Consider the following 16,617-nt stretch of genomic DNA (forward strand, 5'->3'; position numbering starts at 1 on the left):
ACAAACATTTAATTGGAGCCAAAATGAATTTTAAATGTCTGCAATTTCCCCTGAAAGATATAGTCAATAAAAGAAAAAGATAGCGGGTATGAAAAGAAGGAGAATTTATTGTGCTGAGGAAATTACTTTCCTTTTTTTTTTTTTTTTTTTTACTATGAAAATGCTAAATTTTATCTGGCAGTCATCCTGCCTTTAATATGTATATTCAACTCCAATAGTCCTAGCTCAGGGCATATCTCAAGCAAGCACAAAATCTACTAGAATCACTCTAAGCCAGGACTTCTAATATATTCAAAGCCTCATAAATTCCCCCTAATATGGGAACTTTTATAGGTAAATTAAAAAAAAAAAATCAATGTTTCTACTCCACAAAAAGTGGGTAGAAATCGAGAACACCCACTGAACAGTGGTTCATTTCTTTAAAATTGTTGATTTCATTTTTTTTTTTAAGATTTATTTATTTGACAGAGAAAGACACAGCGAGAGAGGGAACCCAAGCAGGGGGAGCGGGAGAGGGAGAAGCAGGCCTCCCGCCGAGCAGGGAGCCCGACGCGGGGCTCGATCCCAGGACCCTGGGATCATGACCTGAGCTGAAGGCAGACGCTTAACGACTGAGCCACCCAGGTGCCCCGATTTCATTTTTTTTTAAACGAAAAACTACCATTGATTCGAAGCCACCCTAATCTCTAGTCTAAGTATGAAAATTTTCCTTCCTGGGAAACAAGATAAAAGAATCATGAAGGTTACCAGTGAACTAGCAGACAAATGTTTAATTTGCATTCTGGAACAGATAGACCATCTTTTTATTTTACAAAAAAAGCATAATTTGCTTTTAAATGTAAACCAAAAAATTATGGCTTTAATTTTGATACCTGTTCACTGATATGCATGGAACATGGATAAATACATAAAGTGGGCAAAATTTATGTGCATCTCTCTGTGATAGTGAAAATAAATGTGGTATCAATTTCACAAACTCACTTCCTTTGTGGCCAGATTGAGATTCAGGTGTAGATGCAGATCACTAGAGGTAAACCTTTAGGTCTTGACTGTTTCATATGACGTTGTTATTAATCTCTAGATCTGACAGGATCTGGTTTCACACTGTTATTTCAATCAGTACTTTGTTCTTAAAACTGAGTTGTGTTAAATACATTTCTTTTGCGCTCAGCGCCTCTTATGTTTCCTTTTAGAAATCCCCTTTGCCTTCCTTGCCGCACAACCTTTACCCTAAGTACAACTTCAGCAGCACTAACCCATTTGCTGATTCTCTACAGTTCAACGCTGACAAGGTTGGATAATGCCATTGTCTTGCCATTGCCTTTTGCAAACGTTTTGTTCTTTGTTACTATGCCTTTGTCCTAGTTCACTGTTTACTAAATTTGGGCAGGGAAGAAAACAAAACAAAACAAAACTGTGTGTTTGGAGTGGGCATGCAAATCCTTTCTTAAGCACATTTTTTTGCCAGAGCATATTCGTTTTTATAGCTGAAATTAGATGGCCCTCCTGAACAGTAAGGGAGAATCGTGAGTCCAATGCCTTTCCTCTATTTTGTTGTGAGTTAAATTTTCTGATATTTAAATTTTTGCTAATTGCCAAATGTATGAACTACTTTCACACAAAAGTTATTTGAAGCCTTGTATTGGTTTAATCCTTCTCAGACTTCTACAAGGTGGTCCTAAAAGCCCTTCTGTGTGTTAATCAGTCCACAAATAATTGCATATATGCAGGAGTGTGTTGAATGTTCATAAAGTGTGTCCATGTAAATGCCTGATTCAGGAAATATATAACTGTTTCAATGCTTATAAACCTAGATGTGGATATTCTCATATAATGATGAAATTTCAAACCCAAAATGGAAACAAAAACTTACAAGAACTCGTATATTATAATTTGATCATGATAAGGAAGAAAGCATTCAACAATTTCAGGAAGCACTTTATGAATATTCATTGGATTTTCATGTTACTATAATATGGATAACCAAAGATGCTGTATCTGAAGGAGTATGTTTTCTGTTACTGTAGGAATTACAGAATTCAAGTAGAGTTACCTTCCGTTGTTCCCCAACTAACCCTTTTGCTCCCACACCATTTAAGGTTTGTCTCAGTGTGAAATGTTCGTGAATAAGTAGGTGTGTTATTGTGTGCTCTGTGTGTATGTTATACTTGTATGCGTACATGGCATGGAGTGATTTCAAGCGCACTTTGTATATTTTTGCCGATGAAGGCTAAACGATCTTTGTTAAAGAGTTATATTTTCATTAATAATTTTTTATGTGACGAAATTTTATTTATTTTCAATTAGCCAACATGTAAGTACAACATTAGTTTTTGATTAAGAAGTGTCAACAATAAACTAATTACATGATCTCATTGAGAATGAAGGTTTACACCTAACTGCCCCTTTTTGTAAGTATAGGCTCGTATTTTTTTATGATTAGTCAGTAATGTTAGGATGCCATTTTAGTTTACTCACAGTATGAAAACGTTGTGCCTAAGAAAAGTCTTGAACAATTTTTTAGACGGGCAGATTTTTTTTTTTTTAAGGTAAATGGCAGCTAAGGAAAGTTATGAAGCAAAATCTATTACATTTGCATCCATAAAGTTATTAAAATTATGGGAAGTTTAAATCAGATTTTGTTCCCCTTTTTATTTTTATTTTTTTAAAGATTTTATTTATTTATTTGACAGAGAGAGAGACAGTGAGAGAGGGAACACAAGCAGGGGGAGTGGGAGAGAGAGAAGCAGGCTTCCCGCCGAGCAGGGAGCCCGACGCGGGTCTCGATCCCAACACCCCGGGATCATGACCTGAACCGAAGGCAGACGCTTAACGACTGAGCCACCCAGGTGCCCCTTGTTCCCCTTTTTAAAAATCAAATGGGCTTAATTTATTCTTGCTAACATTTTCTGTTACTATAGAGAAGTATTTTTTTTTTAATTTTAACCAGAAAAAATGTAAATTACATACTCCCCCCCGTCCGAACCTTAGTGTGTTAAATGAACCTGGATTGGATCAAATGAGGTTTCTTGTTTTTTGGTCATTTCATTTGTACATTGTTGATTTGAGAATTTTATGGCACAGCATTTGAGAAAATGACAGGGTTTTGTTTGCACTGGTACTTTATGTCTGTATGGCCAGTTGTGTGTAAACCAAACATTTTCAAAACAGTAGATTCTGTAACTTGAAAATCTGTTGCCTATAAGTCTCTACCATTCAGCTCTCCTTTACTTTACTAGAAAAACAGTACTTGATGTTTATTAGGTTCATTTTGGGGCAGCTTAGAATCCTGAAGTGGTTTCTGAATCAACAAAGAAAGATCACATTCAGTGTTATATAGTTTTAGTATTAGGTATATTTTGTGGTATTCTGATTCTTGACACCAATTAGTAATTCCTAAATATTTTTTCATGATTATTGTTTGATATGTTCTATAAGAAGTTTATTTTTAATCTTTTTAAGATTTTATTTATTTATTTGAGAGAACAGAGGGAGAGGGAGAAGCAGGCTCCCCACTGAGCAGAGAGCCCGATGCCGGGCTCGATTCCAGGACCCTGAGATCATGACCTGAGCTGAAGGCAGACACCCAGGCAACCCGGGAAGTCTTTTTAAATTGCAGTCTTTTTCCACATACACACATGTAAAACAAAATGAGGTATATCAGAGGGATTTTTTGTATGGATAAAAGGTAAAGAAGGATAGGGAAAATGTAGTTTCAGGGCATCAGGGATAGCTTCATACCATGGTTAGAACTTTAATCGGGTATCTCTGTTGAATTCAGTACTCTCTTACTATGGAAATTGGAGGAGATAGCATGGCATAATGGAAAGCTCATTGGATTAAGAATTAAAGCAAAAGAAATCTAGTACCAGTGTAATTTTGAACGAAATCTTCTCATGGCCTTAAGTTTTTCATCTGCAAAGTGAATAAAATGAACTCAGTGACTTATGGTCCTTTCAAACGCTAATATTCTATTTGATAATTATAATATAAGAACTTGATACCAAATCCTTTTTTTGAAATAGGACCCATAGCCCTCAGTGAGAGCAAGTATGCCATACCTGGGATTTGTAGCAGTGGTCTCTCATGTTTTCTCATTTACCTTGTGAGCTACCTTGGCAAAGGAAGAATGGTGTTGTTCCTTAAAACCAGCTCCTCAGATCTGAGTCTGTGTGCTCTGTGCTAACAAACTGGCTCCCCTGGTTGATGAACCTGCATGTGTAATGCTCATTTTCATGGGTTTTGTTAAGAGAGTCATTTGGAGAGAAGATTCAGGTATCAGTGAAGAATTCTTTATATATATATGTGTGTATATATATATATACACACATATATATATAAAGTCTGACCAGCAACCTCTGAACTTCTTTAATTGCTTGATTAACTTATTTGTTAATTTTGTTCTAGTTTTTTGGAAGACTTTTCCAGACCCACAAAATCTTACCCAGACTCCTGCATATTTATGAAGACTTTTGAATGAGAGTTTTTTTCCAAAAGGGGGAGTTTGTACAATTTTTTCTATCTTAAGTCATTTAAGCCTTCAAATTGAAGAATTCATTGGCTTAAAATACCAAGTAACAGTTTAATGAATCATGATCTGAACATATATTTTGTTTAGTATATTTAAACTTTACCTGAATCCTGTCTACCATTACATATATATTTTTTCCATTATTTATGTGTCAGATATTTTAAAGCCAGTTTTTGTCATTATACTTTTATTTCTTAAATTTTTCTTCCTCAGACTGCACATACCCACTGCATTCTTCTTGTTCCCACAGGCACCCAGTCAGTCAGAATCAGAGCCGGAAAAGGCTCCATTGTGCAGTGCGCCTCTGCCCCCTTCTTCAGCATTTGCAGAAATGAGCGGTGATCATACACAGTCGTCTGCAAGCAAAATCACAGAAGACGTGGACGAAGGGGATGAGTTTGGTTACAGCTGGAGTAAGTTGTCTTTTGTAATGCACTGAGTTATAAGAGACATTAGAATAGCTTTGGGTTTCTCGAAGCCTATATCCTGGATGGATAAGCACTTTTCAGCTTTAGTTATACATACTGCAATTTTGTTTGGAAAAAATACCGTTTGTTTTGCCTGAATACAGCATACGTTCCCAAGGCATGAAATCGTGTTCTTTCTTTCCTTTAAATGACCCTTCCTGCTAAAGCCCACTTTGCCATTGTGTGAGCATTAAAGAGGGCAGGGCACTCTCTCAGAAGGATCCACAACCTGATGATCCTGAACAAGTCATTGCCCTTCTCCAGACCTCAGATTCCTCATTGTAGAATCTGGTTGCTGGTGATATTTTGCCTTGAACTGAGTGGTAACATGGAATAATTGTTGAGATGAAAACTTGGAGTGTTTGGCAAGTTGTATAACTGCTTCTAAGTCTTTGCCTGGTGGCTACCCTTCTTTTGAAAATGCAGTCCTTACCCGAGGTTGCTAACATTAAATTAAAATGTCTGAGGAGTGCTAACCACAATGTCTGATGCACAGGAAGCATTCAAAGGCAGCTGTGATTAGGATCATTGGAGTGTCTCTTTTTTATAATGAAATAAGCCTTTTTACAAGGATATGGTAAAAATTTAGTGAAAAATTACCAATATATCAGTGCTTTAAAAAGTTTCATTTTGAAAGTATAATTATTTCCTTTAAGAAAGCATGGTATATGCTTTTAGGAAGTGTACAGGATGTGAAATGCTAGATTCTAGAAGGAATCAGGAAATGACAGTTTATAAAGTTGATGCAGTTAAGAATCAATGTAGAATGTAAGACATCAGCTGCATAGTAACATTTTCTAAGAGATGATTTGTAAAGTTTGCGGTTTTCTAAGTCGATTTTCAGTTAAATAAGAGTATATTGCTAATCTATTGGGGTGGCCAGAATGTACTCTGAGGAAAACAGGAGACAGAATGTCATGTCACAAGCCACCCCAAAACTTAATGCCATAAGGGAAAAGTTTATTATGGTGTCATGGTGTTGTGGTTGACTGGCCCAGCTGTGCTGGGCCTTCAGGCTGGCGCACTCACGGGGCTGGAAATTAGTGTTGGCTCCTGTGGCCTAGGGCACCTGCATGTAGCCTTGCCTTCTCAGATTCAAGTATAAATTCTACCTCTTGTTTATTCTGCCTCTCCCTCCTTGGATGGGAGAGATTAATGGTCTCATCTAATGTGTCCTAAAGCTGAGACAGGGACATTGACTTGTCCTGCCCTGATGGCTCTGTGCAATAGGAAAATGAATTCCCTTTATTCTGCATCTACGTACCAAGCAATTGCCCAACACGACGTGACACGCATGCCAGTCTTCCTATGGGAGAAAACGTTCTGCTGATCAACGAAGATAAATCCTCTGAATGCTTCTGTTCTTCTCTGCAAATGATAAAGTGGTGCTCCATTTTAATCAGAGTCTTTGTGGAGAGTTTGTTAATGTGAATCACACAGGTGAACTGATCAGTCAGACCCTCCACGCTCTGCACTCTGGATGGAAGGAAATTCCTCAGAGTTTGGCTACTCCCGGAAACCAGTCTTGATGCCTAGGTGGCCAGATTATTTAGCTTTTCTTAGCTGCCAAGGATTTACATTTTAGTCCAAGTAATGCCCTTTTGAAGCTAAATAACCTTCCATAGTAAAACATTGGCTGTAAATTAACTTTATACCTATAATTTTGTTGTTGTTGTTACTCTTGTTGTTGTTGTTGTTGTTTTATGTAGAAAATATCAGAGAGCGTTACGGAACCCTAACAGGAGAGCTACATATGATTGAGCTGGAGAAAGGTCGTAGTGGTTTGGGTCTAAGTCTTGCTGGGAACAAAGACCGATCCAGGATGAGTGTCTTTGTAGTGGGGATTGATCCAAATGGAGCAGCTGGGAAAGATGGTCGACTGCAGATTGCAGATGAACTTCTAGAGGTAAGTTCTTGTGGAAGATGCTGAATTTACTCTTGCTGAATTGGTGCACTGGAATCATCAGTTTCCAGAAAATCCACCCGGGCCTCCTATGGTGACTGAGAAAACTATTGCTTGCCTAATAAAATAGATGCACTGCAGCAAATTTGGCTGTAAACCAAATCTCTGCTAAGTAGAGTCCGTGTTCCCATTAACTTCCATTAAAAGGTTGTGACTGGGTAGCACCAGAAACAATTTTTGCCCCAAGACAGTAATAAAGTTCACACTTCAAAAACATTTTTTTGTGTGCTGTATTTTTATTAGGAGGTTTTGAAAAGCCAAATGACCAGTCACTCCTCAGTAATGAGATTGACCCACTGGACATTCTGGAAGCTGAATTCCTAACGGTAGAAGTGATGGGGGTGGGTGCAGTGGGGTCAAGGTTAAGGCTAAATAATGAAAACAGTAACTCAGCTGTCCAAACATAATAAATTTCTGGACCATACTTTATAGTGTTTAGAATTGCATGTGCTTGTTTTGTTTGTCCTTGCCTTGTGGAGACTGGGATCCACACGCCTTTATATCGCCTTAAAACTCTTCCTTCCACTCTTGTTTCTCCATTGGCTGGGAAGGCTCAGTCAGCAGTGGCTAAATGTGACTAGATGACTGGCAGTTTCCAGTAGGTACTGTTCTGCTTCGGTACTTTCTGCTTCCCAAATCCCGAATCTGCCTGTGGTGCTCCTCCCGCTGGCCTAGTCCCAGGCCCTGAGTTTTGAGATTAACTAAGACCTATGACCATAGCAGGCTTCCCAGGATGATCTGTGCAGGTCATTAGTATCTCCAGGAGAGCCTTTGCTTTGTATAGAATACGCTGGAAGCCCAGTGCCTGCCAGGAAGTTTACTCTCTACTTTTCTACAGTCCGTCCAAGTGGTTCCTCTTTTGTCTGTGGAGATCAGACCACCTACACATCATTTTAATGTTGGCTTTAAAACATGGGCTTGTCTTTATTCACCATCTCAGGTTCATGTTCTGGGAAGGAAAATACATATAATATTTTAAAAGAAGAAAAAAATGACCTTTTTATTAGCTAGATAGGATGATAAAGAAGAATTAGCAAAACAAATTTCAGGCTCAATTAATACTATTTGTTTCTCACAGATCAATGGTCAAATTTTATATGGAAGAAGTCATCAGAATGCTTCTTCAATCATTAAATGTGCTCCTTCTAAAGTAAAAATAATTTTTATCAGGTAAGCATTTTCTTTTTCTAGTTTACTAAATACTTTTTGTTAGTCTTTCAATTCCGAGTTCTTTTAAATGAAAATAAAACATTTTTTTTCATTTTTTTCATTTTATTTATTTTATTTTAATTTTTATTGTTAGGTTAATCATCATACATTACATCATTAGCTTTTGATGTAGTGTTCCATGATTCATTGTTTGTTCATAACACCCAGTGCTCCATGCACAATGTGCCCTCTTTAATACCCATCACCAGGCTAACCCATCCCCCCACCCCCTCCCCTCTAGAATCCTCAGTTTGTTTTTCAGAGTCCATAGTCTCTCATGGTTCGTCTCCCCCTCCGATTCCCCACCGCTTCATTCTTCCCCTCCTGCTATCTTCTTTTTTTTTTTTTTCTTAACATATAATGTATTATTTGTTTCAGAGGTACAGGTCTGTGATTCAACAGTCTTGCACAATTCACAGCACTCACCACAGCACATACCCTCCACAATGTCTATCACCCAGCCACCCCATCCCTCCCACCCCCCCCCCACTCCAGCAACCCTCAGTTTGTTTCCTGAGATTAAGAATTCCTCATATCAGTGAGGTCATATGATACATGTCTTTCTCTGATTGACTGAAAATAAAACATTTCTAAATGTCTGAGAGTGTTATAGTCCCAGGTCTTTGGGGTTACAGAATTTTCTCTAATAATCCTTCTGAGTCTTCAAGTAAAAGAATGAAAATAATATGAATCATTATGCTATGATAGGTCATTGCTTCTTCTTTTAGAAATAAAGATGCGGTGAGTCAGATGGCTGTATGTCCTGGAAATACAGTAGAACCTTTGCCTTCTACCTCAGAGAATTCTCAAAATAAGGAGGTATGTATCTTGTGTTTGTTTCTCTGGGAAGATTTGATTGATATACTATGTATTAATTCAGCTAACAATTATAGAGCCCTTACAGGAATGTTAAAGATAAATGACTCCTGGTCTTGGCCCCCAAGGAGCCTAGTACAAGAAACACTCATGTAAATAACCACACCACTTCCATGAAGAGTCTACATAGGGAATAATGAAGGTAGAAAAAGTTGTCAAGTCTCCTTCTGCAGAGATAGTGACAGTGACTCCCTAGGTGAGGTGACATGTGAAGTATGTGTTGGAAGTAGAAGACACATGGGGCAAAAACATTCCATGCAGAGGGCATGGACTAAGGGATGGCATGCAGGCTCTGGAAGACACAGGGAATGAGAATTGCAGGGCATCACTGAACAGTGGGGGAGGCGGGGAATGGGGAGCTGGTGAGGAAAAGGTCACTGAGAAAGGGAGATAGGGTCAGATCATGGGAAGTGTGATGGAGGCTCTGTCTTTGAGGCTTAGGGAACTCAAAGAGTAAGAATTGTATTTTTAAGCACTTCTCTGGAAATAGTGCAGAGAAAAATCAGAGGTTTCAAGGAAGAGAAGTTAAGGTAAAGGGAGTAAGAAAATTATCAGAGTAGTTCAGGAGAAAGATAATGAGGGCCTGAACTAATGCAAAAACACAAAGAAGGAAGAAAGAAAGAAATGATTAAGTCAGAAGTTGCAGAAGTTTAGGATCCAACTTAGCATTACCTTATCCCTAACTAAATGTACTCCGTGAGAAACAACGAGTGGTTGAGAATCTGTTTACCCGACAAGTATTTATTATCTGCCTTGTGCCAGGTACTGCTTTTTGGGCTGGGAATAGGCTGGTGAATGAAACAGACAAGATGTAGACAGCTTCCAGAAGACTGACGTGGTGACTTGGTGGATGGCTGACTTTTACCAGAATAGAAAAAATTAAAAAGCAGATATTTGTAAAAATAGAAAACAGCTTTAGGGTGACGTGCAGGTTGAAGAGCCTGGTAGAGATGTACATTGGGACATTTAGTCTAGAGTTTAGAGACGAATTCCCATAGATGCATATTTGTCATTTGATAGCCATGGGAGCTTAGGCTCTTCCGTACAGAGAATACTTAGAAAGAAGAGGGCCAATGTCAGAATTCTTTAATAACAACAAGGAAGAAGCCTAACAAAGAGTGGTCAGAGATAACAAGGAAGGGCCAAACAGGCACATTGCCTAGCAGCCAAGGAGGGCACATTTTAAGAAGAAGGGTGTATTCTACGATCTTGAATGCCAAGGAGAAGTCAAGTAAGGAGATGAATAGAGCCCATTGGACTTGGCAACCAGCTGATTACTAGTGTTTCTTTTAGAAAGCAAATGATGGATAAAATGTTAAGAAAGAGAAGGCAGCAGCTAGAGGGTAACAGAATTTATAGAGTTTTTTGGTGGGAGTTTTGATGTGCCAAAGCCTCAGATCCTTGTTAAGGATGAATAAAAGGCATAGAGAATGAAAAGCTTAAAATGAGAGGAGCCATATCATTACAGTGCAAGAAGGTGTAGAAGCAGAAACACTCTCCCCTAAAGGAGTGTGTAAGCACTGGTCTATCTACATGAGGAATGTCACTCGTTCTGGTGAACTGAGAAATCATTCATAATGGTGAACTGAGTCGAGTGGTTTTTCAAGATTATAAAGGAGAAAATTTTATTTTCATACGAATGGTACCACATATATAGCCCTTAAGAAAATGGAATTTTTTTTTTTTAAGATTTTATTTATTTATTTCGAGAGAGAGTAAAACATTTAATAGCTCCTAAATTCCCTTGATGACTAACATAGGGAAGAATAGTGGATGGTGTCTCTGCTAGTGTCCTATGTTTCAGTGAGTCTCACCGTCGGGTAGCTGGGCTGTGATTAGATTTTATTAGAGAATAAATCCAGGAAGTCTTGAGAACCGCTTTGTGTCTCTGTTCTAAAATAATTTTTGTCTCATCATACCTTATTAGTATTTTGAAGAGAGTGTAATGTTCATAAATGTCATGAAATGTTAATAATTATAACACATGAAATAATTTTCATTAAAGTGGCCCTTATTAAGCAAACAAAAATACATAACACTCAGTTGCCTGTTTTACCATTTCTTTCCCTCTGTCAGGCTGAGCCAAGTGGTACTACTTCTGATGCAGCTGTGGACCTCTATTCATTTAAAAATGTGCAACATCTGGAGCTTCCCAAGGTAAATCTGCTTTGAATTGGGATTTTTACACCAGTGATCTAATTTGCTGGTTCTCAGAATTATGGTCTCTAGACCAGCAGCATCAGCATCACCTGGGATCTGAAATGCAGATGTTTGGGCCCACCAGAACCTACTAAATGAGAAATTCTGGGGGTGGACCCGCAGTTTGCATTTTTATAAACCTTCTAGGTGATTCCAATGCATACAGACACTTGAGAATTACTGTGTTAATTGATACTTTAACAGGAACTAAGCTTTTCCTGCCTTTATGATTATCCCAAGGTATGACATTTGGCAGTCTCTCTTTTTTTTTAAGATTTTATTTATCCATTTGAGAGAGTGAGAGAGCACGAGAGTTGGGTGAGGGGCTGAGGGAGAAGCAGACTCCCCACTGAGCAGGGAGCCCAGTGCAGGCCTGAGGGATCATGACCTGAGCAGAAGGCAGATGCTTAACTGGCTGAGCCACCCAGGCGTCCCCCTCCTTTGATACATTTACCAAGGGCCTGCTATGGAGGAAATAAAAAGAAGAAAGAAACGAATTATAGTCTTTGTCCTTCATAAAACTCCAAGTTCGAATAGCTAGAAGTTTCACTGATAAGCATCACTGAAGTATTTACTTTTGAAAAGATCTGAACCTTAGGTTCAAATGACCACTTTAGAGAGGTGGTTTGCTGAACAGAAACCTACAAATGCTTTCAGGTTCTGCAGGCTCATGCTGGAATGCAGGCAGGGACGGCGGTGGATGAAGGAGAATATTTGCAGAGAGAGCAGCAAAGTGCTCAGGGAGAAGAGGAAGGCAAGCCGGGGCTGGGCGTGGAGCAGGGGTATATTTACTGGAGGCAGAAAGAAGTGGCCAGTTCTGAGACAGTGCAGTATGGTGCTTATGGGTGTTGACTCCAGAATCTGAGTTCAACCCTTGCTTCATCAGGTATACATCTGACACATTATGTGATGTTCTTTTGCCTCAGTTTTCTCACCAGTAAATTGGAGATGGTAATATTACCTTTGACCTAATTATAGATTAAATGAGTCCTTTGTAAGTACTTGGCATAATGCCTGGCACACAGACTTTGTTAAGCAAAAAAAGACTGTGCTGCTATTGATTTGGTTTTGTTTTTACAATAAATGTGTGTAAAATGGATTGCCCTGGTCTTACTTACAGTACATTTAAAAGAAGTCGTTATTACACACACTTTATGTTGTAGGTAGAAGGAAAAGAACAGAAGTCATTAAAGCCTTTTGCCTTTTCTACCAAGAAGTTCATACACTTTAGTTCAGGATCCCTCACTCTGTTGCCATTTGAGAGAGAAGATACCTTCCTTTTTCCCCTGTTGATTACAGATTTTTCCTTTTCCTCCTAAATCCCAAAGTATCAGAATTTATTTAACAGTGCAGTCATTTCCCTGCAATTTGTGAATTATGAAGCATTTAAATGTATGCTGGATTCATTATAATAAACTTTAAAAAAATATAGGTTTATGCTTATCTTTAGAAAAGCCCAAAATAAGATCATTTTTTTTTACATGCCTTTCATGGCATTGGCCTAATTTATTTACCTAGAGTTTAGAACATCCTAGAATATAATGAGTGCCCAGGAAATGTTGGGAGAATGACCCTGTTAAACAGATGCAGTATGAGCAAAACACTATAGTGGTTGAGCTTGTAGATTAAAGCCAACCCTTCTGGGTCGGAGCCCTCCTTTGCCTGTTACAAGCCACTGGCTGGGACCTTGGACAGGGTTCTTAATCTGGACAATTTCCCCTCTACCAAGTGGAGATGATAGTAGTACTCATCTCCTACATTTGTAGTGAGAATTAAGTATATATTGTGTGAAGAGTCCAGTACCTTGCACTCATATATAAATACTGCCTGTTTTTTTTTTTTATTGTTATAATTATTAGGAAAGAATAAGCTGGCAGAGAGTTGTCTGACTCCCTCCTGGTACCGGTTTTCTGCGATGCTATCTCCTCCTGTCTTAGGCTACCTGATTAAGGTGTTCTGTAGATGTTTAATTGTCCTAATCCCCTATTCAGAATCTTTCAAGGACCTCCATTCTCAAACAGATAAATTCAAGTCTCTTGGCCTGGCATTCAGCAATGGGGGGCGGTGGGGGTTGGTGGGGACAGAGGTCTGCTTTGTCTGTCAGAGGCCCTTCTGAGTGACCTCTGATAAAATATTTGGAAACTTGATCTCATTGGTCCCCACTCCTCTTCTGTAAATGGGGCTGCCTGTATCAGGGGTTACTGTTGGGATTCTTTAAGCTAATGAGCAAGCTCCCTTCATTCTACAGCTGGTCTCTGCCTTTAGCCTCCTGCTGACTTAATCAGCAGGTGTCTATTATGTGCACTTCCCTTTCTGAAGTAGTTGCTGTAGCGGAATCTAAGAACTTGAAGAAACTTCAGATTTTATTGCCCACAGAAAGCTTCCATCTATACATAGATTTCAAACAAATCTAAAGCTCAGGTAACTGAAATGTATTTATTGATGAAGGCCAAAGTGAATAAGGGGGAATATTCAAGAATCTTTTAAAATCAGCTGATTTTAATTCTAATTCTAATTCTAAAATTAGAAGCAATCAACTGCGACTTCAAGTGTGGGCTTTTGGAGCCACTTAACTTTTCTGGGTCTCAGTTTCCTTGTCTGTAGGATAGGGAAATAATGAAACCTTTATATTAGAAATATTTTTATAAGGATTAAATGAAAGAATCTGTATAAAGCACTTCATGTGGTGTCTCTCCCAGTTGGATGGGAGACCCCAGATGTGGGGCAACAATCCTGTGGAAGCCAGTGACTCAGGAGGTGAAAGAATTCACCTGAGGCAGAACAAGGGAGATAGAAGTTTCTTGAACACACCACAAGCAAGCAGCGGGAAGGGCTGCAGAGGAGAGGCTGTCTGCCGGGGGGCAGTGGGTGGGGCTATTTTTCAAGGGGGAAGGTAAGGAGGTAGGTGCAGAGGTATGGAATTTTCCCTTTTTTTGGCAATTGTGCCTGGTTTTGAGTAGCCCATTGGTCAGGTAGGGCTTATGGATATTTTAAGGTGGGTCACCTGATGGGTCCATCTGTATTCAGTTGGGGTTGCTGTGGGCCCTTTCTACATTCCATCGCTCAAGCCTGTTTGTCTGAAAGCGGCCTATACTTCACACTGTTCAAGTCATTATTTTCCTTAATATTTTAACCATGAGGTTCTGAATGCTCCACAGAATGTGTGCTTAAAAACATCCTTTGAGGAGGCCCTTGCCAAAAATGACAGGTTAATGGGGCGCCTGGGTGGCTCAGTCCTTAAGCGTCTGCCTTTGGCTCGGATCATGGTCCCAGGGTCCTGGGATCGAGCCCAGCATCCGGCTCCCTGCTCGGCGGAGAGCCTGCTTCTCCCTCTCCCTCTGCCCCTGCTTGTGTTCCCTCTCTCACTGTCTCTCTTTCTCTGTCAAATAAATAAAATCTTAAAAAAAAAAAATGACAGGTTAAAAGACACAGCATACTATATAAGACTCTCCACTCCAAATCCCATTTTAGCTGACTCTGCAAACAAAACTCAAGAAAGCAAAGACGGGAGAATTAACCAGCCTGCTAACGTTCATACCTCATCCGCAATTCTTTGTCATTTATAGTACCCTGTATTTTTAAAAATTATGATTATTTGAAAAAAATTAATGGTGAAGTCTCATGTGCATTATGTTTATTTACTTCTCAGCCACACTGTGAGATTGCTTTTATTTTCCCCACTTATAACAGTTCTCATAACTCAAAATGGTAGAGTTAGAACTTAAACTCTGGTCTTAAACCTCCAAGTCCCATTTTCCATTCCTTGTTTCAGCTTGCGACTGGGGCCCATTTACCTTTCCAAAACACCTTTATATTTCTTATAAGAATCTTCTACTTCATTCAGACTGACTTGTATCAAGAGCGATTTAAGAATTCATCCCTCCTTGCCTTTGCTTATACAACTTGGGGTACCCTTCTGCTTTCTTTTAGATTACCTAAATCCTGTATGACTCAAGATCTAACTTAATCTCCTGTCTGTTTATTTTGAAATGTTCCTTCAATATTCTGGCCTATATAATGCTTACTAGTAATGTCTTCACTTATTTGTCATTTAACCGTACCTGGCTCAAACATGTCTCTTGTGATAAACATTCATGTGGGTAAATTTTCTATACATCTATATTGAAAACATGTTGAAAAAGAAGAAGCTGTTATATTTTTTCTACCATTATCTCATCTAGTATGGGGTATCATAGTTCATACTAAGTATGCAGGAGGGTGGAAAGGATGAAGGCTTACATGCTGTGTGTGCACAAGGGGAAAATGTCAAGTACTGGGGGGTCAGGAAGGAGAGAACGGTTTTCCTAACAGTCTTAAAACAGAAACTGTAGTAACAGGTCATTTGTAGTTAAGTTCTGACTCCTTAGAAACTCTCCGGACAGGTCAAATATCTTTTTTTTTTTTAGGACAGAGAGAGTGCAAGGCTAGGGTGAAGGGGGTGGAGCGGGGCAGAGGTAGAGAATCTTTTTTTTTTAAGTTTTTTTTTTTTTAATTTATTCATTTGAGAGAGGGACGGAGACAGAAAGAGCTCAAGCAATGGGGGAGAGGCAGAGGGAGAGGGAGAAGCAGGCTCCCCACTGAGCTGGGACCATGACATGGGGACATGGCAGCTCCATCCCAGGACCTGGAGATCATGATCCGAGCCGCTGAAGGCAGACCCTTAAGCATCTGAGCCACCCAGGTGCCCCTGTAGAGAGAGAGTCTTAAGCAGGCTCCACGACCCTGAGATCATGACCTGAGCCAAAATCAAGAGTCAGACGCTTAACCGACTAAGCCACCCAGGCACCCTGATTATCTTTTTTCTTTTTAATCCCCTTTTTTAAGTCGGAAAATAGAAGTGTAAACGAAAAGTTTATAATGTGTATAATCTGAACCCTTAGACTGACTGAAAGACTAATTCAATATATCAGACAAAATAATTTTGATTGAAGATTTGTTTTTAAGCACATTTTATCCTAGGAAAGTACCTGTAAATCAAAACAACCTTACACAATTTTCAGAGATACGTTTCATGTCCATACAGTTTTATAGGGTGAAAGTCTTCAAATAGCATTAAGAAGTTTTCTTCTGGGGCGCCTGGGTGACTCAGTCAGTTAAGTGGCTGCCTTCAGCTCAGGTCATGATCTCGGGGTCCTGGGATGGAGCCCCACATCGGGTTCCCTGCTCGGCAGGGAGTCTGCTTCTCCCTCTCCCACTTCCCCTGCTTGTGTTCCTCCTCTCACTATCTCTGTCTCTGTCAAATAAATAAATAAAAATCTTTAAAAAAACAAAAAACAAAGGAGTTTTCTTCTGAATTTTTGAGAATCTTCCAACTTCAGAATAGCTCTCCTGATGATAATGGTGGTTTACTTTGTTCCACTTTTAATTCTTGT

The 16,617-nt window shown here is 39.2% G+C and overlaps 1 protein-coding gene across 12 annotated transcripts in view; it reads left to right on the forward strand.

Annotated features, from left to right (window-relative positions):
- Nucleotides 1–16,617, forward strand: part of MPDZ (multiple PDZ domain crumbs cell polarity complex component) — a 169,189-nt gene that overhangs the window by 131,733 nt on the left and 20,839 nt on the right. For 5 of the 12 annotated variants that reach the window (XM_035723504.1, XM_035723509.1, XM_035723510.1 and 2 more), the window contains 7 exons: nucleotides 1,194–1,292; nucleotides 2,028–2,099; nucleotides 4,782–4,944; nucleotides 6,708–6,904; nucleotides 8,040–8,131; nucleotides 8,899–8,989; nucleotides 11,123–11,203. In XM_035723504.1, coding sequence (XP_035579397.1) covers nucleotides 1,194–1,292; nucleotides 2,028–2,099; nucleotides 4,782–4,944; nucleotides 6,708–6,904; nucleotides 8,040–8,131; nucleotides 8,899–8,989; nucleotides 11,123–11,203 — 795 coding nt within the window. The remainder of the gene's footprint in view (nucleotides 1–1,193; nucleotides 1,293–2,027; nucleotides 2,100–4,781; nucleotides 4,945–6,707; nucleotides 6,905–8,039; nucleotides 8,132–8,898; nucleotides 8,990–11,122; nucleotides 11,204–16,617) is intronic. The other 7 variants (XM_035723511.1, XM_035723514.1, XM_035723513.1 and 4 more) reach the window with 2 other exon arrangements.

Source organism: Zalophus californianus, chromosome 13, assembly GCF_009762305.2.
Source record: "Zalophus californianus isolate mZalCal1 chromosome 13, mZalCal1.pri.v2, whole genome shotgun sequence".
Classification (NCBI taxonomy): Eukaryota; Metazoa; Chordata; class Mammalia; order Carnivora; family Otariidae; genus Zalophus; species Zalophus californianus.